The sequence below is a fragment of the Diplotaxodon limnothrissa genome, linkage group LG9 (genome assembly GCF_057381915.1).
Source record: "Diplotaxodon limnothrissa isolate DT_005_m linkage group LG9, D_limnothrissa_male_GT1.1, whole genome shotgun sequence".
Classification (NCBI taxonomy): Eukaryota; Metazoa; Chordata; class Actinopteri; order Cichliformes; family Cichlidae; genus Diplotaxodon; species Diplotaxodon limnothrissa.
Genome location: NC_140604.1, coordinates 11,936,614 through 11,958,837, shown reverse-complemented (window position 1 = coordinate 11,958,837; position 22,224 = coordinate 11,936,614). Strand labels below are relative to the sequence as shown.

General features: G+C 42.9%; 1 protein-coding gene across 2 annotated transcripts in view; it reads left to right on the top strand.

The window, feature by feature from the left end:
- The window catches only part of ntng1a (netrin g1a), a 113,341-nt gene that overhangs the window by 82,079 nt on the left and 9,038 nt on the right, over window positions 1–22,224 (top strand). The window contains exons 4-6 of one of the 2 annotated variants that reach the window (XM_085361951.1): window positions 12,175–12,201; window positions 16,444–16,488; window positions 17,472–17,531. In XM_085361951.1, the coding sequence (XP_085218077.1) occupies window positions 12,175–12,201; window positions 16,444–16,488; window positions 17,472–17,531 (132 nt within the window). Of the gene's footprint in view, window positions 1–12,174; window positions 12,202–16,443; window positions 16,489–17,471; window positions 17,532–19,129; window positions 19,298–22,224 lie in introns of both variants that reach the window. The other variant, XM_085361950.1, reaches the window with a different exon arrangement.

Sequence of the window (22,224 nt, the reverse complement as noted above, 5' to 3'; positions counted from 1 at the left end):
TGTAACGTTAGGCTAAATACAAACCAACACACACGTGTGCTCCTTTACTTTTTCATGCTTTTGAAAAATTACATCTTGGCTGCATTGTGTTGTTCAGTCCTGCTCAAAAGATGCAAGGAGTTCATAGTGGTCAGTAGGACCGCATTAGTTTGGCCCTTTAACCAGGACTGTAGGGCCCAGTTGGACCTGACAGCACAGCTCCTGGGATCACTCAGGCATACAGACCTCTTCACCATTGTAAGGTAGGAATTTTTGGAGATTGGATGAGGAGCTTAGTCATTCATGGGGAGCTCAGAGTAAAGCCGCTGCTGCTCTGCATTAAAAGTAGCCAATGGGGTAGCCACTGGCTACTTTTAATGCGTCTCGCTAGGGATGCCTCCTGGGCGTCTCAAAGGTGAGATGTTTTGAGCAGACTGAGGATACGCTGGAGAGACTGTGACTCTCAAACGGGTTGGGAAAACCTCGCTATCCACCGGAAGCGCTGGAGGCGTTGGTCAGGGGGACGAAGGTTGGGGCAGCTCTCTGCGATTTTGAAATGCGCATTTAGCAGAAGGCTTCTCTACTTTTGATCCCGAGGTGTTTTCGGAAACACAAAGGAATGTCACAATTAAAAAGTAGAATGCTAACAAATGTTGCCAATGGGGAAATTGTGCATCCAGACTGCATAATCTCATATTGTTATATTTTGAAGTGGGCTCGAGCTTTCCACTAATAAACAACACAGATTACAGTTAATAAATAATGTTGTTAAGCTGCAGCTGCGATGCTAATGTAGAACAGAGGCAATTACTCCTGCTCGAGCTGAAGTAAGTGGGCCAACCTCCTTTTGTCTAATGCGTTGGCATGACGTCACATCACATCTTCTTCTCACAGAGCCTGAAGAACATTTGCTGGTGTGGACCCATGTTTTATATCTGACTTAATGCAAGGACAACAAGGAATTCTTTGTTTTACACTTTTGAATACTTTTTGTTTTGCTTTTCAAATGCAGTTTTGTGGATGAACCAAGCAGAGAGAGTTCAACTAGTGAACTGACATCAAACCTCGGCAGTTGGTAACAAACCACAGTGCAGACAAGGGAACAAAATAACAATGAGGAGTGAAAATTAGTCCTGGGTTCACCAGGTGGCCAGAGTCATGACTTCATTTGAAAGCTCTCCTTGCTGTGTAAGGTGATGAAATGAAAATGCTTTGTTCTCAGCTTGCTCCCGCTGCCCCCCAGCAGCCAAATGATCATCATCACCTTCATCACATTAATCATAATTAATTGATTTTAAAAATGTGAGTTTAAGAAAGTTTGTTGAATCTCACTTGCAGCCCTGAGCAAACCTCAGGGAAAGAAGTATACAACTGCATGAAGGCAACTGTTTGTAATATTGGAATTTACAGTAAAACTTCCCTTGCCAAGAAGGAGAAATACAGCAGTCTATGAGCTTGAGAAATATGGAATATATTATCATTTCATGGCCTCTTTCCCCCCAGACTTTTACTGCTCGCTGTTTATTTTGTTCCTAAACTGAAAGGCAGGAATGTGTGTTCTTCCTGGGGTACACACACAATATGGGAAGTACTCTGTTCATACAGCAGTTTAGTGTCATTGAAATGTGGGGCTGGGAGATGATCCGGGTACTGCGTCTCACCTTTAGACTTTCTGCTGTTAGCAGACTTCAGTGTGTAAATAGGCGATGGATCTGTGAGTGTATTTAACAAAACAATTAGCACAAAAACAGTGAGTATCAACTGCCCCTCGTGAACACAGGCTCCAGAGCAGCCACTACTACTCCCTTACATCATTTCCAGAAAGAGTGATGAGCAGCAGGGCTATAACTTTGAGTGCCGTGGCATTAATATGAAAGCCCAACTTTTATTCCACCCTGTCTCCTTATTGCATCCGCTGTGATTTCTGCCTTTCTCTGCGGCGCTCGAGGGCTCCCGGCCGCCGGCCACTGATGACTTATTCTACCTCCCAGAGGATCCACGTTATGAGACTTAGGGAGGGTTAGTGAAATGCCCATTCCCAGAGCCCAGATTGACAGCACATTATTAAAAAAGGTGACACTCACACACACACAGGTGATCATCCAGGCCTGCATGCACACAAACATACACACATTCATAACTACACAAGGACACACTCACGCACACATGCTCCCTTTGCCCTGCAAGTGATGAAAAACAGTCCGAGTATAAAGTGCGTTATTATACTTTGTCTTGGAGGAAGAAAAATCCATAATGTAATAACGCTGTGAAAAATCTATAGGAATGCAAGGTTATCCCTCCTGAATAGAAAAGAAAATGCTCAAGGCTGACAGAAAAATGCACCTTGTGCTGTTTTGTAATTTTCAAGCCCATTCAACACCAATTCCAAAAGTCTCCTTCCCTCTCAATGTTTTCCCCCAAACCCAGCGAGCATATGGCAGCTCTGCAGAGACAAATTTGTCAAAGATGAAAATTTAATTAAGATTTAATTTCTTTTTACTATGCCCATCAAGTAGTCTGATGCGATAAGGAGCTCGATGAATCATCATTCAGAGAGGGTGTGGAGTCTGGGTGTGGGGAGGGGTGCAGTGTGTGTGTGTGGGTGGTGGGGTTGGGGGGTCGTTGATATGTCGTCTTACAATGGCTCTGTGTTGAGAGCGCAGAAGAAGAGCGGGATTTAGAAAGTGATGAAAAAAGGAATGGCAAGGATAGAAGGAGGGGAAGTGGGCATCGCTCTCTGTCACAGCTAACTCAGCCTTCTGGGGTGGCTCTGTCTTTCTCGCTCTTTTCATCTGCGTCTCTCACCCCCTCAGCCCCTCACACACACCCACCCACCCAGCCACCCCACCCATGCTTCTCTCATCCTCACTCATTCTTGCTTCCTTCCTCTGTGGAGACAGAAGGAGAGAGATCAGTTGGAGAATTAACCATGGCAGTTCATTTCACTGTAGGGCTGAGGACACTGAGGGAAATAGAAGCTGGCGGTGGAGGGGGCAGAAAACTGGTGGCCTCTGAAAAGTTGAATTCAGATTGTAAAAATATATCCTCTGTGTTATATTAAACCCAGAATCTGTGTATGCACTTCAAATGGATGACTTGATTTAGAGAACCCATGTTTCTCTGTGCAGTTTGTGTGCTAAAGAAATGAGTTAGTTCAAGTACTGCATGTGTATGATGTCAGTATGCAAAGATCCATTCATTCAATTTCAATTCGGTTCAATAAAAAAAATGATACAGCGCCAAATCACAACAACAGTTGCCTCAGAGCGCTTTATATTGTAAGGTAGAGCCTACAATAATACATACAGAGAAAAACCCAACAATCACATGACCCCCCTATGAGGAAGCACTTTGGCAACAGTGGGAAGGAAAAGCTCTCTTTAAACAGGAAGAAACCTCCGGCAGAACCAGGATCAGGAAGGGACGGGGCCATCTGCCAAGACTGGCTGGGGTTTGAGAAGGAAGACAGGATAAACACATGCTGTGGAAGAGAGCGTGTGATTCAGTGCAGAGGTCTATTAACACATAGTGAGTGAGAAAGGTGACTGAAAAGGAAAAACTCAATGCATCATGGCAATCGCCCAGCAGCCTACACCTATTGCAGCATAACTAAGGGAGGATTCAGGGTCACCTGATCCAGCCCTAACTATATGCTTTAGTGCATGTGAGAGCGAAGTGCTCTCATGGGGTGATATGGTTCTATGCTCATGAAGCATCATCTTCTTCAAAACTCTTCACATTTTGTTGTCACTTTACAGACTGGATCTCTTGATTTAGAGAACGTATGATACAGAGTATGTACAATATTGGGAAACAGTGAGAAAGTACATGCATCTAAGATAAACTTGAGAAGTCAAAAATACAAGTTTTTCGAATTTTTTTTGAAAGAAACACATAAACCTGATAACTTCTTTTCACACATGGAATACAGATGGATAGAATTATTAGCCTCCCTGATGTTAATAGTAAACTGTGTATCCTGTTTGCTGGATAGCAGCCTGCAGTCATTGTTGCAGACTTCGGTAAGTCTCACACACGTCTCCTGAGCAACCTCAGCCCTTTCTTCTCTGGCAAATCTCTTAATCTCCCTCAGATTTGATGGTCTTCTGGCTTGGATCTTGGCCTACAGTTCACCCCAAAGATTTTCATTGTGATTCAAGTCAGGGTTTTGGGAGGCCAGTCAATAATGTTTGCTTTGGTCTTCTGAAGGTAGTACTTTGCCAGGACCGATCTATGTTTTGGGTCGCTGTCGCATTGGAAGTGATGAGACAGAACCATTTTGCTGTTGAGTGCTTGAGGTTTCCTTTCAAAATCTTCACATATTCTTTTTTGTAATTTCTTCGGTCTTGATGATTCCCAGTTCCAGATATACTGAAGCATCCCCACAGCAAAATACTCCCACCACCATGCTTCACTGTGGGTATGTTGTTCTTTGGGTTGTATGCCTCTCCCTTCTTTCTCCAAACGGTTTCATCTCAGTATGCATAATCTGTCTGCAGGTTGTCATTAGCTTGCTTGAGTCTGGCTTGAAGGCAACTTTTCTGCAGAGGTGAAGTTTTTCTTGGTCTGCAACCTCGCAGTTCATTCCCGTGCAGGGTCCCAGTGACTGTCTTCTTTGAGACTACAATTCCCAACTTTAGTTATTGGCATAATGCTTTCTCAGTGACAGTGTCAGCTCAAACCCCTGCTTAAGTTTTTGTACTGTATGTAAATGGGAAGATAACCCTCAGTTTTACCAGCTTCAAGCATTACAAAGTTAAAACACATGTTTTCACAGCACTGGTTTGTGCTATCGGTCTACAAAAAGATCTGTTTTCAGTAGGCTAATAACATCGAACCTGGTCAATTTTTTTTATTATTCTGTTATTGTGTGCGAATTTTATGATATGATTTATGATCTCTAAAGGAAATTGGCATGTTTAGAACTTCTATGTTGAAAATACCTTGCTCTGTTTAAAAAATACTTTCAGGGTTTCAGGGTCATCTGTAGGTAACATTCCTGACTTCATCAGTCTGTTAAAGTGGCAGCAGTCTGTTATTCTGATGTAACTCACTTTTCAGTTAATGCTCCTCAGCACTTCATTCAGACGCACCCACAGCAGTGATGGAGAGATCCATGGTGCACATGTGACTTTTACCATATGTGTAAAGCACTTCTTGCACGTCAGCTTTAGCGAAGTGTAATCGCACTTTTGAACATTTAGTTCACTCTACCGATGTCGCTAAGAGCACGGCTTCTCTGTGTGCAAGTGTGCTGCACGGTGAGAAAGACAGCTGCCCCCACCCATCACACATAGGCACAAAGTGGGAGAGAAGGAGCGATCTCATTTGCAAAAATGCATAATTGAGCAATTTCTTCAGTACATCCGTCCCTTTCGGTGAGCTAAGCAACTCACAAAGACACATGAGAGAGATGTGCAGTAGTCACCTTCTGTCTACCCTAATGGGGCTGGGTGCACTCTGCATGCTGTAGGTCCAACCTAGTAAGACTGCTTGTTGACCTGACTTTTTAAAAGTAACTAACATGAAGCTCACATATCCATATATGTGGTTAGATTAAAACAAAGCTGTGCATGTGTGAAAAGAAAGTTAAGAGAAACTGAGTTAATATGTTTAGTGATCAATATTTTCTTCTCAGTAGCTAAACTAACACCTAAACACTCATTTATACTCCAAATCAGTTCAATTCATTTTTATTTATATAGCGCCAAATTTTCTATTCTAAGTTAAAGCCCCAACAGTAACACGACCCTCTATGAGCAAGCACATGGTGAATGTGGGAAGGAAAAACTCCCTTTTAACAGGAAGGAAGTTCTGGCAGCTGTGAGTTTTGTATTTGTCTCCTTATATTGTTTGTGTCTGTATCTGTAAAAAAATATTTTCTGCTCTCTTGGTCAAGTCACGCTTGGAAAAAGAGATGTTTTAATCTCAGTTTTAACTTGGAGAGAAACAACATACGAGCTGGGATAGGCTGCAGTGCTGACCTGTTTTAGGATATTACTAAACCACTTTTAAAAATAAAAGCATACATCCTTAGCTGCTACATGTTCAGCAGTGAATGAGCTGTTGCAGACAGCATGGGGAAGTAGAACAATAGGAAGCGGGTAGTCTGTGAAGTCGCACAAACAAATATGAATTTCCTTAAGATTTAAAATAAGACCAGCTTTGTACTTGTGCGTCACTACTCACACTGCCTTCAAATCCATTTCAAATTGCTTTCATATCTCCTTACAGTATATGCACTCATGCATGTATAGGTGTATTCTGTCTTCATCGAATGCAGATGGAAGAAACGATGAACATCACCAGTGAAAGACAAGCTGGTGGGACAGGAAAGAGAAAGGCTTTTGAAGGTTGTGACCAGTGTCAGCACGGGGATGTAAGCAGTGAAGTTATGAGGGGAGCATGGCTCTGCTGCACTGTGACAGCCTTGTAAAAGTTCAGTCATTGAGTTTGATGATAGCTGTTATGGCAGCCATAATAACATATCCTACCAGTCACCTGTAGCTATTACCTTTTTATGACGATCACACTGTTGCACGGCACACATGTAAGCTTTGGTTTATCGAGGGGCCGGCGTGCAGGTTTTTCATCGTGTGATGTGTTTGACTGACACTGCTAATTGAAAGTCTTTGGTGCGAGTGTCTAGACATTTTAATGGCCGTATTAAGGAGGAAATGATATAGTTTTTCTTCTTTTCTTTTAAACTTTTGCAACTTCCTTGCACTCAGAGAATGTTATTTTCATCCAACGACGCCTAACGTTCAGATTAATTAAGTCCCGATTTGTTCATTCTGCTCTCTGAATGAATGAATGAATAGATTGGCTTATCAGAGAAGGATTAAGAGGCACTTGTTCAGATTTAGCTAAAGCCAGCCTCGGAGTTTATGGATCCCCTTTGATCAAAGCAGTGAAAGGCGCGAACATGCAGTGGATTTCTCCAGCAGGATTCATTCCCCACCCCCAGCTGGAAGAGAAGATCCACCCCCAACCCTCAGCATCCCACTCACGCAGAACACCTTGCCTCTCCCACGTTCCACATTAGCATGATGAGAAGCGCTGTGATATCTGGAGCCGGCAGTGACAATATCAAGTATTATTTCATTGGACTTACACATAGCATGTTAATTTTTTCCTTGTGTGGTTTTTCTATAATGAGTGCCAACTTGAGGGAGCTGATCATAGGAATGTGAACAAACACACACACGCGCACACACATATTTAGGTTGCCTGATCGATCTTCCTCCTTTTGTGAGATTTATGTGTTTCAGCAGCAAGACCAAATCCCTCAGGAACTGATGGTGCCACCGTGGAATAAAGCTCACTCTTTCTTACAATTACTGTACTTGGGCAGATTTGGGCAGATATAAACACCCGTCTTAAAAAATGGTTCTTTTGCAAAAAGCATTAAAATGAATCCTGTGTGATGTTTTACCAACTGCAGTAGTAAGACTTTGCTTTACTAACCAATCCACACAGTACATTTGTTAAAGATATCATTTAAAGAAAATTAGCGCTTAGTGTTTTCTTCTTTTGTTTAGCTTCGTGGCTCGATAAAAAGGAAGGTCTGTCATTTCCTTTTGAATTTAAGTGAGGTCCAATAAATGTTTTAAATGTGGGTTTTTCATCATCTCTGAGCTCTACTGTGATTTCAATTAGTGTCATATGTTTATGCATCTACACACATTCATTCAGGAGCTTTGCTCTCATGTATAACACCCACTCATTTGAATTTTCATTTTACCCCCATTCTCCTTCTTTGTTCTCTTTAAAACTTATTGGCTGTTGTTTTGCATCCTGTCATTCTGCTTCTCCTGCTGCCCATCTTCCCCGCTACCTTTTTCTCTCCTCCTTCTTCTTCTTGCCTCTGCCTGTGCTCGCTCCATCTCTTTCTTTTGTTTCATGCTCACTCTGTCTTTCTCCCTTTCTTTCTTTTTCTCCCCCACAACACCCCCAACCACCCCAGAGACCAAGCTTGTTTACTCTGTCTTTTCCACATCTCGGCTCTGTGCAGCTGTGACGGTAATCTTTCTTTCAAATATTTGTTTCTTCCATCTCCAGATTTCCCCCCCTCCTTCTCACTTTTCGTGCTGCCACTGATGCACACCTCGTTCCATCCCTGAAATCTTAACTGTGCTTTGTCCATCTTGGCTCTTGGGGACTTCAAGGCTTTAAGACGTAGCAGGGAAGCCGAGCAAGACGTAATTTTGCTCCTGAAGAATTCAATCAGCTTGCATGCTGTATGCTTGTGTTTTGGCAGTCTTTCCGCTGCTAACCAGTTAGCAATGCCTGTCACCACCACTGAGCTCTATATAGCCAAAGAGCTCTAGATGATGATGGATTGCTATAAAACGATGGCAGCCTCGGAAAGTAATTACCAACTTTGCCTGCGGTGGAAATTCAGCTGATAAGCGCCTTTCCAGGGAAGTCCAGGTATTGCCAAAGCAAACAGGTGAGACACATTGAAGGTCAGAACAGAAGTGATACAGACAGAAACAACACAGCGACACGCACGGTCATACACGCGCAAGCACACACCAGCTGAGCCCCATGCTAACGAACGCTCTTGACAGTAAAATCTAGAAAGCATGCAGAAATTTTCCTAAGATGAGTGCCCTTTCTGCACATGTGCAGACACACTGAATAAATGACAGACGAGCCAGTTCAGTGATGCAACAGAATGCATGCCAAAGATTTAAAGGCTGAATATCCATGGGAGAACATTTTATTATGGGTTTCTGATAATCCATTAGTGAGATCTTGGATGCTTGACAGCATAGCTGGAAACCATCCGATATAGAGTAAACATCAAGCAATGAGACTTCTAACCACACTGTGAAGTGAGATTTGTTGCAAATCGGTTGATGCCCCACATGAGTCGGCCTGCACTGTATTGTAATGCACCGATCTGCACATGCGTCACATGTGCTGACCCCAAATGTGCGGTGAATCACACGGCCCGAGGAGATCATGTTCACCAGCCTAGCAGCTCAGAACTGCGATCTCTGCGCAACACATAAAAATCAATGGAGTCAACAAATGCGGCTCCTAATGCTCTTCCTGTGCGATAAGACAAAATTAGATTGGAGCCAGTGGCCCATAATGGCGAGGCCGGGCAGGTGAAGGGGAATTGGAAACGATGGCGGTTAAAAATCATTTCAGTGACCTGACTTCAGATCCATGGATCTGCTAGGACCCCACAGGCTGTGCCTAAAGCACTGAATAATTGTAATGACGGGCCACTGGTGTCTGAGATTATGACCTGAGAGAAAAAGTTCTATGGCCTTGAGCCCAGTGAAGTGGCAAAGTGTAATTTGTCAAATGAGTGATCACTGTGAACCACGTCTTTGTACGAAACATGATTTATACAGTTTTTATAGATACATTTAACCTGAGGATGGGTGGAGGACAGACCACGCTGCATAATGAACACATGGCTTTTAGACCGCTGTGATCTGTTTGGCATTTGTGTAGCTGGTACAGTGGAGCTCATAGTGAATATTTTCTCTGTTATGAAGAATATCTCTACTTAAATTGTAAACTTTCTGTGGTGCACTCTAATGAAAGTCTGTACAGTAATAACAAGACCTAGTGATCTCTCTCTCTCTCTCTCTCTCTCTCTCTCTCTCACACACACACACACACACACACACACACACCAGCTCTGCTTCTTTATTTATATCCTTTTCCATTAAACATAGTGGGTCCCCCTGCTAATCTTTCACACTAGATGCAGATAACGTTTGTGTATTATTGCTCTGTCAGCTACTTAACCAGCCCCCCCCCCCCCCCCCCTTTTTTTTTTTTTTTACAGTTCAGTTAAGGACCTAAAATTCTTCGTGAATATCCGGTTTCATTACATGCACATTTATTTCACAGGGGCAGTGGATTTTAATGGATATCTCTATGTACAAAAAAATATGATAACTTCATTGTGATGCTCTCTGTTCATGCACTGCACATTAGGTATCATGAACATATGTGCAGCATATCTGTTGCTCTCTGTGGCTTTGATTAGCGATCAACCAGGACCTGTGTGAAAAGAAGACTAATGAAACACTGCCTCTGGCATGCCCGTCTCCCAACAATTTTTTCATACTTGTTGGCCTCTATTTAGGAAAAACAAAAACAAAAACAAAAAAAACTATTTTTTTCTGTTGCACTGTGTTTTGTGAGGTGGCAGCTTTCATTTGCAAATGATTATATCCAGCCCAACTTCCCAAATCCGAGTGTGACAATGAAAATGACTGGGATCCTGATGGTTTCTGCCTCATCCTTCCTGTCTCAGGGTTAGCATCTGTCCACCCCCTTGAGGTCTGACACCCATTACACTCTGTCTCCATGTGTCAGCATAGACTTTTGTACTTCACGGTTATCAAGCAGGTCATAGCTTTGGCTCCTAAATACAACCGGCAGGCAGAGATCAGAGGAAGAGTGATTGAATGACAGCAGTTTGATCAAAGTGCACGAACACAAACACACACACTCGGGAAACCCTCGTTTCCCCTGAGTACTTGGAGATATTTCGTGACGGCTCCATTAGATGAAAGACCCCACCAAAAATCCTGCACATGTGCCTTCTCAGCTTCTTCAGCAGCAGGTGTGATAGCGAGTGAATGATAGGAGAGATGTGAGCTGGAGGGAGAGTGAGATCTCTTCTTATTTCATTTCTGTTTCTACTGTTTAGAAGAAGTATGGGTACTCTTGCACAGCATGCTTCTCTTTTCATGGCGAGCAGGTTGTTTGTTTTGGTGGGTAGACTGCCTTAATGAGGGCAGGGGGTAGAGCGAATGGGAGGGAGGGCCTCGCCTTAAAGGGATGATTAGAAAAAGTAGAGTTGAGAGCAAATTCCTCTGAAGACAAACGCTGACCAAAAATACACAGCCGGTGCATTCACGTGCCTTTGAGGAATACCGATGCAAACTGAGAAACGTGGCAGAGTCCTCGGCACTTTGTCTGACATCATCTTTGCTTCGTGCTGTCTGATGCGGCCACAAATGTGCGTCACTCGGTCCTGAGGTCCTAATTAAAACCCAAACCAAGATGATAGCGGCTGGTTCGGCGGAAGAAGCCTGTGAACGTCTTAGCGTGCTCAGATCCACAGCCAGCCAGTGTCCTGGTGTGTTTCTACTGTTTAGAAGAAGTATGGGTACTCTTGCACAGCATGCTTCTCTTTTCATGGCGAGCAGGTTGTTTGTTTTGGTGGGTAGACTGCCTTAATGAGGGCAGGGGGTAGAGCGAATGGGAGGGAGGGCCTCGCCTTAAAGGGATGATTAGAAAAAGTAGAGTTGAGAGCAAATTCCTCTGAAGACAAACGCTGACCAAAAATACACAGCCGGTGCATTCACGTGCCTTTGAGGAATACCGATGCAAACTGAGAAACGTGGCAGAGTCCTCGGCACTTTGTCTGACATCATCTTTGCTTCGTGCTGTCTGATGCGGCCACAAATGTGCGTCACTCGGTCCTGAGGTCCTAATTAAAACCCAAACCAAGATGATAGCGGCTGGTTCGGCGGAAGAAGCCTGTGAACGTCTTAGCGTGCTCAGATCCACAGCCAGCCAGTGTCCTGGTGTGGGAGAGATCTGGTCACCGTGGGCATGAGACAGACTGTATTATCTGCTCAGCGGCCGCCTGGCTCAAGAGATTGCTCGGCGGAGGGATGGGCGGTTAGGCAACAGGATAAGATATGTCCTCCTTTGGTGTCAGAGACTGAGTTGATGCCATTTGATATTTGCGTGTGTTGGAATACGTGCTGACAACTTAATTCTCATGAAAACAGGCACTGTTCACTAATCACAAAAGTATCCCATGACTGTCATGAGCCTGACATGAGTTTTCCAGTGATTTTTGTGACATTTAGGGGTGTGCACCTTTAGCTGTGGGAGAGGGCAGCAGTGACCTTATCTGACACTGCCAACAGCAGAAGACATCAAAAGACAAATAACAGAGGAAAACCACGAGACACCAAGCAGACGTAAGGATAAACGGGTACGGGCAATGCCGTTAAATCACGGTGCACACTGCTGGCATTGCTTTAGATGTCGTGGTTTCAGGGGTAGAGTTCAGCAGCATGAATCACGGATGTTGCTGCTGGAAGTCAGTCCCCCGTGAGGACGGATGGCAAAAGTAACTTTTTCTAATGTCTGTGTTATGTGCCTTAATATTCATTGTTGTTTTCTCTTCCTCTCTTGCAGGTATTCCTAGTAACATTGGTCCAGTTAGTAAGTAAACAGTTACAAGTAAACAATATGACTGCTTGATGCTTTGCTTTGCCTACTGTCCCACTCTTCACCGTACACCCCTAAACCCATTGCCAGGTGTTCATTTCTGATTCCAATCTTATGAAAAATCACTCAGCAATTGTCGACTAACCTTTTTTTTTTGGTTAGGGGGAGGGATAAGCCATAGCTGGGGGCTATATTGTCATAATGTGGGCATATTAATTTACTTTATCCTGATTCAACTCGACCAGATAATACTTGCCTGGCTCTGCATGGCAAATGTCATTTGTTTTTTTTCCCCCCTCCTTCTCTCCCATGCATTATAAATAAATGGCATCTAGACTTTATTAAAGTGCCAAGACCTCTCTGACAGTGTAATGTCACAGGAGGTCATTTTAATATAAGCCGCAAGCGCCTCGGCTGGTATTATCTTCGTCAAACAGTAGCCCCTCAGGAGGAGGAGGAGGAGGAAGAGAGGTGCCATGTCTCAAGTTACCGCTGCCTGGAAGGCTGTGTGATGCAGGAAACATAGGACTGTATTGAACAAGTCAAAGTGCATTCACAGCCTGGCTCAGTTCGCCTTAATCTTTTTTCTTTTTTTTCCCCATCGCCCTGTTCTTCATGAGTATCCTCTATTCCCGGGGCAGTGGATCGATTAATAAATTGCTTCCTCCTGATGAAGTTACCTGTTAAATTAAGATCAACAGCGTTTTTCAATATTTCCAATTATTTGTGAGCTCTTTTTAAGCTCAGTAGTAAATTGTTTTCATTTAATATCCAATTGTGTGCTCAAGCCAACCCAAGGTTCCCCAAAGGACACATGCGTGCTTGTCTTGTTTTTATCATTTAAAGGCTAAGACGACTTCTGGGCAAGTTTCCTAAAACGTGCTGCGAGCGACGTAGGGATTGTTCCCGGGTGGTTATTAATCAGGCTTTAGTGTGGTAGCTTACTCAGTAAGTGAACACTTGTTATAAAGTCTGATGCTATGACGTCATGAGTCAGAAATGGACATGTGGCCAAGACGACCAATTTCACCCCCCCCCTAACCCAACTACAGTCTTCCACTGCTTGCCTCCGAATTGTGCTTCGTCTTCATGCACGGCATTATTAGTGCTTAGTGTGTGTGGGCATGCTCTTCATACATGCTGTGTACACGTACATATTCACTGCTGCACATCCATCCTCTCCGTCCCTTCCAAAATGCCAGGCCAGACCATGTCCAACGGCTGTCCTCAAATCCTTTACAGGGCGGGTGTGCATGCTGATAAGTGCGTGTGTGTGTACGTGTGTGTGTTTTGGGGAGGGAGGATGGGCGATGTAGAAAGGACACTCTGACAAACCAAAGTCTTCGTTTCTCATCCAGATTGGCCCACGGGGATTTAGATTTCTCACGAGTGGCTGTCTTGTTGCAGCAGCCTTCCACAGAACCAACAAAACACAAAAAAATGAAACATGCTGACTGTCTTATTTTTTAAGCACACTGAAGAGGATGAGGCCATTTTCAGCGCAAACACAAACCAACGTTAAGTCGCATTATTAATAAAGTAAGAACAGGCTAAGGGGGGAAAAGGTTATGATGTCCTTGAGGTTTGTTTTTTTAAGGATTGGAAACAAAGCTACTGTTTGGGGGAGAAAAAACAAAGCCCTGCACTTTTTATGTTGTTTTTTGAAGGTAATTGAATTCCTTATTGACTTTCCTCAATTCTATTTCAAGTTTATTAAGCCAGGCAGAATTGCCTAATGCAGACCATTAAAGTGAAATTAATATTTTAAAAAACAATTCTGGCTCTGCAAGATTGCATTTCATTATAAGTATGGCATTGATTAAAATCCGTCACCACTCATTTCACTCCTGAATATTCCCCATAACAAAATAATTAATGGAACCTAGATGTGCATTACATCCCGTCAGTTGCCAACACAGAAACCCTGTTTCCAAAAGAATGCAAGTTTGGGAAATGTGTAAAATGAAAATAAAATTATTGTTATGATTTGAAACTGTATTTCACTGAAAGTGGTACAAAGACAATACATTGAGACTTTCTGCAGCTGTATTACCTTCATGAAATGAGCAAAACCTTCTCTAAAGAAAAAAAAATGCCAGCATTGTTGCTTAAGAACCTATATGTATTGTTTAACATTTATAGCATTACTTTATAAATTTGCAAAGTACCCAGTGTACACCAAAGCAGCCATTTACCAGCATGAAGGCTGGATTTTGGACTGTGCACAGATAACATTAAATGCCTGACCTCAGCTCATCTTAAATGAGCTCAGGTTCAGAAAAGGGCAGTTTTCTTTACTTCTTGTTGTCTTCTCCTTTAGCGTGGCTCTTTTGTATTTGCAGCTTTGAACTGTGTTTGCTGAGTGTTCCTGAGCTCATGCAGTGATTTCCAGAACCAAATGTGCCGTTCGAAGGCCCAAGAAGATCGCAGCCTTGTTCATTATGTAAAGAGATGTCTCAATATTCTCTGAATCTACTGATGATATTATGTACCGTGTATTATTAAATCCCTTTCAAATTTAGCACAGAGAATCGTTGTTGAACTGTTTGCACACCCAGTAATACACAGAGGAGCAGACGCCTCTCCATCACTACCTCTGAGAGGCTTTCTTGCTCTTTTTGATAATCGGTCGTGTTACTGACCTTATGCTAATATAACCAATTAGTTAGGAGATGTTTCAACAGTTGTTTAATATTTTTGTCTTACTTTGTTTTATTTTTGATGCTACACAGGTTCCAGGCTTTTGTTTACTCAGCCTTCTTTACTTGATGCTGGCAGCAAATTTAAAATGATCAAACCTGGATTTTTTTTTAATGTCTTTGTGCCGTTTTCAGGTAAACGATTTGACAAGGATTGTGCTTTATGTTGAAACACATTTCACACAGCACCACAACTTTTTTTGGAAACAGGTTGTGATTAAATATCATCATACTTTAGCAATTAGATCAGCTGTTCGACAGATCTAGACAGTGCAGCGTTCTCACCTTTTTTCCCCTCCAAATGTTCCTGGCAGAGCCTTTTTTTTGCAGCTGTTTTGACCAAACGGTTTCACTGCTAAGTGATTATCACACGAACAAAGTATTTCAAAGTAGATTTCAAAAAAGAGCTTTTTTTTAAAAGCTCTTTATTTGTTAATATCTCATTTTCAAACAGCATTTCATTCTGTGACTCGTGTGACTCAGACCCAGCGGAGACGTCAAAGTCGTCACCGATGCCAGAATCCCCACGAAGAATCAAATTCTTCTTTTGTTCGAGCAGTTTTGAAATCAGCACTGAGGGTATTTAAAGCGACTGTCACTCTGTAAAGACATACAAACCTCAAAACTAATGTTTTATTGAAATCCAGCCCACTTACAAAAAAAAAGAAAAAAGATTCGAAACCATTATTTCACAAGGGAAAAAAGTCATTATTTAAAAGATTGCACTTGGTGAACAGCAGTCATATTCTCTATTCACACATAGTTAGAGTAAGTGGCTTCTTGCCAAGACACCGCTGGATGTTAATTACCCAAGATTGCATGATTCATGGAGTCAATAGCGAAAGGACAGAAAGATCAAGTGAAGAGATGAAGGGGCACGATGAGGAAACTTATCCGTATTCCTCCCTTTGCTTGAGTCCTCTCCATTTCCAACCGCAAAGTATTTCCCTGACACGGAAATACTGACTTGTATGTAATTATGAGGTTATGCTACCCACAGCAGTCCGTCATTCCAAGTCCCAACACCTGCCATTATTTATTCATTGTTATTCCTCCACCAGAAATACACTGTAATTAGATATTGATTACTCAGTCAATGTGATGAATTAAACAAAATGCCCCCTAACGTCTTCATTTGCTATACATAGAGTCCCTTGCATAAATCATGAGCTAAATACTAAGTTTAACTGAGTTTGGGTTTTTTTCTTGATCTTTTGTCTTCAGTTTTTTTTCCCACTCATCATTGCCATTGCCATAAACATACAGTTGCACAGCAAGGTAATGGACGTCACACAAATTACATACAACGTCTCTCCGACGTCCTTTTAATGGCTCTTTGGATGCATTCTCTGCCCGTCCATGTCAGCCCTGCCCCATCGTGCTGTTTCCTGATTTACAGATCTGAGTCATGCTGGACATGTTCATATCTCCAGTTGTCTGTGTCCACTACCACATAGTCTCCCCTCTTTAGATGATCTGTAAAGTGCATCCCACGAGGACACATCATTAACTCCTGATTTCTCTCAATTGCACGCAGTTCGGCCGAATGTGTCATCCCTAGGTGTCGCTAACCGAAAAGAAGGTAGGCATCTAAGATTATGCAACAATTATGTTTTTGTTTTGCAGATTCATTTACTTCAGGTGTTTGTATAGTTGTCAAAAATGACTCTTTGGTAGCCCAAACTATCCTTCCCTTTTTCCTGGCTTCTTGAAAAGCCCAAAAACATTATAAGTCAGCCTGTCGCACCCTGGAGGCTCAAGAGGTTGCTGCAGCTCTGATTTATACATTAACACTGTTTCAGTTAGGTGCTCAGCTCTCAGCACCGTGTTAGCTCATTAGATAGAAAAGCAGGAGAGGTTTCACTTTTGTCTTTTTTTGAAAGTGTTGGGCTCAACTTAGCTTAATCCATCATGTAGATGCCGTGTTCAGCCACCTCACAACTAGCGCACAACCGCTCAGCTCTGTGTTTCCATGACTGCAGCCAAGCGCTCACAATGTATGTGGCAAGGGCTTATGTCACCTGGTACAATGGCAGAGGCCGGGCCCATTATTTCCTTTTCCCCACTGTTTGCTTTATAGCCGTAAAAGAATGGAGGGATTGATGTGTTCACTGCTAGCCAGTTTCCTTACCCACGCAGCTGTGCACAAATTTATAGTGTGAAAATTCTTGGCTGGCCTCCACCGAGGTGGAGAGTAGTTTGTCAGGGTATAGTTTCTGTCTGGGGAAACATACACAGACAGTTTTGAATTATACTAAGCACTTGTTAATGAAATGAAGCGTAAAAGAGGGTCCATAATATTTGAATTGTTGAATCGAAGGCATTTGTAACAGATGCTGCTACACGCAGCCAGCTTCACTTGGCAATGTCACTCCTTATTTCTCAATGCCATCATTCATCTTTATTGCGTATGTTTCCTTTCTTTTCTTTTCTTTTATTGTTATATTTTTATTAGGCGTGATGCTTGGTATCCTTAATTCTCTGGCATTACATGTGTTATGTTGAATTGCAATATCATGGGTTTTTTTTGTTTGTTTGTTTGTTTGTTTCTTTTAATTTGTCTAGTAGCTCCTCAAGTTGCATTGTCCACTGCCCCTTCTGTCCACGTTGCAAACAGCAAGCGAGGTAGGAGCTCTGGAATTCCCACATTGTCCCCACCCAATCCCAGATGACACCCAAAGCCTTCTTCCTGTATGAACTGATGTTTCTGCTAACCTGTGAGCTACCCCCCCCCCCCCCCCCCCCCCCGCCAACCCTCCCCAACCCTTGTGACACTACCCCAGTGCTAGAGCACTCTGTATCCGTATCTCCAGCTCAGAGCTAGACTGATGGCTTTCACTGGACGACTCATTCATCTATGGAATCGTATTCTAAACACTATAAAAGTCCCTTGGAATCATTTCTTTTTTCACTGAAAATAAAGTGGGTGTTTGAGGCTACAACTATTTTGGGGGGGAACATGTACCTGAGACTTTTTATTCCCTGTGCGCGCCGTGCATGATTTATAACCTTAGCCTATTTCTAGAAAGGAGAGATTATTTGTCTTCTGAGAGTATGCCTGCAAGAGGGAGGCATCTAACGTAGAGGACCTTAGCTTACATTTGGATAAGACTTGCTGATTTAGGTGAAAGGTAGTGTGAACTGGACTTGCTGTACCTTCGTTTCCGAGACGTGCCGAGTTTATTAGTGTCTGGACAGAGAGAACTGACCTCAATACAGATTCTTAATAAACACAATCCCTTGGACAAAAGCCTCCTGCACTAACCACTTTATCGTGGAGCTGTGAGTGGGCATTCTGTCCAAGCAGCTGCCAGTGTGGCTTAAGGGTCACATCTGTCTGTGCTGTGACACATGGTGTCAGTGGTCACTCGGAGTGACGGGCTGATCCTCACTGGAACAGAGCTGGGGCCGGACACGCCCCATCCTGCAAGCCTTAGGGCAGGACTGCCAGTGAGTATCATGGATTGTAGCAGCTTCGACTCAATATAGCTTTATCTAATTAAGCATGACTGCATAGTAGGCAATGTCACTTTCCCACCCAGCTGCAATTCACCACACACTCACTTGCCTCGCTGATTGCTTGTTGAAAACTCAGTTGGGTCGGACTAAAAAACAACTAAAGAAATGTTTGTTGGATGAATTAAGGGTTTTAAAGATAAGTAATACATCAGTCATTGCAAAGGGTTTTAAAAGAAAACACAAAGGTTTCATCTCATCCTCTCTTCAGACCAGATAACCGCTGACATTAAGACTTACACAAAAACCTCTAAATTCCCTCACACGCCTTTCTCAGCGGCTGAGACATCCATTTCATTCATGGTTTGACCTGCCTCATGCTGCGCGGTGCTCCTGATGTGATCGTGTCTCTGTGCTGTCATTTCAGAGCCTTTGTCGCCTCGTGCTGTGGTGTGCTTGAAGTGATGTGACCTCTCTACTAACGCCGTGGTGTTTTATGTGAAACTTCTGTTTTTTTCTAACTCTGGCCATGCCCATGCGAGACTAATCACGACCAACCTTACCTGTCATTCCCCCCAACATCTTCTCCTCAAACCATCTCCATTTTTAACCTCGCATGCCACGGAGCCTCCATCAGACTTGCTAACCCCACCGCCGTAGCACTCGCTGCAAAAGCAACAATTCCAACGCTCTCGCCCGCGTCTCTTTCTCCTTCTTTTCTCTCCTCCTCCCCTCTCCTCACTTCACACTTGCTCTCTCTTTGCAAGACTGCGAATGCTTCGGCCACTCCAACCGATGCAGCTATATCGAGCTGCTAAACACCGTCATTTGCGTGAGCTGTAAGCACAACACTAGGGGCCAGCACTGCCAGCTATGCAAGCTGGGCTACTACCGCAATGCCTCAGCAGAACTGGACGATGAAAATGTGTGCATAGGTCAGTCCCCCATCCGGGCCCCTTCACCACCACCACGCTTTCACACTCTCTTCACCTCACCTCCTGTCTCTGACTCCTCATTAGAGAAATTGTCAGTTTCATCCCCAACACGTCATCACTCATACACTCTCCTGTTTCCATGTCCAGTCATCTTCCTCTTTTGCTTCTTCTGCTTTCACACAAGGTTGTTGCTCATAAATCTCCTTGTTAGCCTGGGTGTTAGCAGGTGATGCTTAAGGGAGTCTTTAGCATCATATTAAAATTAGCAGTTTACCATTTATTAAATATACCTTTATTTTTACCTACTAGCTCTCATATATTGTGTTTTATTGTAATCTCTTGCTGCTAGCTAGGTTTTATTTGAAAGGTGTATATTGAAGCCAAAATGATCCTATTCTCAAGGTTTAGCATGTGGGCGAGGTGAGAAAACTATAATTTGAGGAATAAATGTCCTCCTGAATAGCTGCATGGTGATTAGAAACTGGTTAGTGTGAAATGGTCACAACAGCTACATCTGAAACGTTAGCAGGTTTGTGCCTTGTCACAATTTTCTGTACAAATTCTGTCATTAAGGAGAAACAGTTCAAATGTTAGGATATAGCTGAGTTAGATAAGAAAACTGAGAGCACTGTTATGTCTTTATGTTTATTATTAAGGTACAGACAGAAGCATGTTGCCTTAGCTTAGGACATTATAGATTAAGGATAACATTTAGTCTTGCTTTGTCCAAAGGTAACCTTCGAAACCTTGTATGACATGACATATAGACCACAAAGTGTTGAGTGACCCCTCATTTTTTAATATTTTGCTTCCCAGGAGTCAGATTTTATTATGTTTAAAGTGGTCTTGAGCAATAGTGAGCAAAACACAGGAGTGTTTTTTTGTTAAGCCACTTAACACATGTGAATCACTCAAAGGCACCTAACCTACGGGATGAATCACTGTTGTGTCCAACATTACAGACAAATGGGAAAGAACCAAATTTAAATTGTGTTTTAGGCACTTTCTTAGTAGATGCCAGTTGTGGAATCTACAAAAAAATCAAATAAAATGCCAAGGACAACATAATTTAACAGATATCAAATAGTATTTTTGCACCAACAGGTAGATTCTCAAAGAGCTATTAGCTAAAAGCTTGGCATGTCTGTGCATCATGTGTACCCTTATAAAATCTTAGGAAAGCAGGACAATATAAGAAGCGGCAGAACTTACAAAAAAACTATTTGCAGCAGATGAACAGTATCTGAAAGTCATGTCCTTAGGAAATAAGAAACAATTCCAGCAAACACCTGACACAGGACCTGAGAGATAGATTTGGCTCTTTAGTTGATCTGCTGATGACCAAACCCGCAACTTGTCTTAGTGGAAAAGTGGCTGTCAACAAGTCATTATCAAGCAAGGTAAATAATAAGGGGGGAGCTGAGGTTCTGCCAAATTATACAAGAACTGGACGGAAAATCAGTGGCTACAGGTTGGATGCAGTCTTGAATCCAAATTAAAAATTTTGGACATCATCAATATGTATGAAGGAGGCCAGGAGTGTGGTACAAAATTGAATGTCTACAGCCATCTGTGAACATGGTAGAAGCTCTGTCGTGGTTTGGAGCTGCATTTCAGCCAGTGGTGTTTGGGATCTTGAAAAAATTGCAGAAAAGTTCCAGCAGATTTTGATCCATCATGCAATAGCATCTGGAAAGAAAGAATTTCCAGCATGACAATGATCCCAAACACACTGACAGCATGCCTGGATAGAAAAAGCACGCAGTGGGAGGCTATCAGTCATGGATTGGCCTCCCCGGACGTCAACATTATTGAAGCAGCGTGGGATCATCTTGGCAGAGAAGGAAATAGAAGTTAGCAAACTTCCAAAGAAGAGCTTTGAATTTCCTTCAGGAAGTCTGGAGAACTATTGCTGAACAGAGTTCAGGCTGTGTTGAAGAATAAAGATGGTTATACCATATACTCATTCCCATGTATGATTACATGTTTGAATAATCACTGCACCTATTCTCCATTTTCCTAGCAAAATATTAAAAAAATTTGGAGGTGACTTGTGACTTTCGCACAGTACTGTAGGCTACATAAAATTGGTGGTGGAACTTACAAGCAAATGTATTCAGTATTGCCAAAATACTTGCTGGTGAAGCAAATGCCACCTTTATGGTTATGTCTGAGGTAAAAGGCCATTTCCACTTGGTGTTCCTGTTATTTTGTTCATGACTTTTACGCAGGCATTCATAAAATGCATTATCTACTTTGTCTATGTGTAAAAATTGCGTTTCCTACGGTTCCTAGGGCAGTATCTCGGTTCCCCGTTGAATTTTTTAGCTAGCACATGTAGTGTGAATTCACAGCGCTCAGTGCCAGGTGCATTTGTGAGTCCTGAGGGGGGATTCTGACAAGCAACAAGAGTTCTGAGGGAAATGTTGCAGCGAAGTCACACCGCCAGTCAGAGGTGCCACACAAGTGCATATGTCATATACATGAAATGGCCTCAGGAGCAGCAGCTGAAACCTGTCACAAGGCATTAAAAGTCGCCGAGGCGTTACTGCGTGCCAAACTCGCCGTCACCCTGCCTCTCTCTCGCTGACCCCCCACTTTGTCACTTGCTGTCACCTCTCTCCTCTTGCCTGACCCTTGGATTTCACTCAGGCGCAGCCGCGTGCAGCCAGCACAGACACAGAAGGTGCAATGTGATGGTCAGGGACTGTCAAAATAAGTGTCACTTTGACTGCAGAGTGTTCCAGGTGCTCTGAAAAGTGGGAAGGTCAGTTGAGTGTGAGGCACTAGAGACTGGGCGTGTTGCTTTCATGAAGCGCTTTATGTTCAAATTGCAGCCAGAGCACCGCTGTCTTCTGTTTGTAATAGGCAATTAAAGATGAAGCCAAATTCTTATCAAAGGATAACAATAAGTCTACAAAGCCATT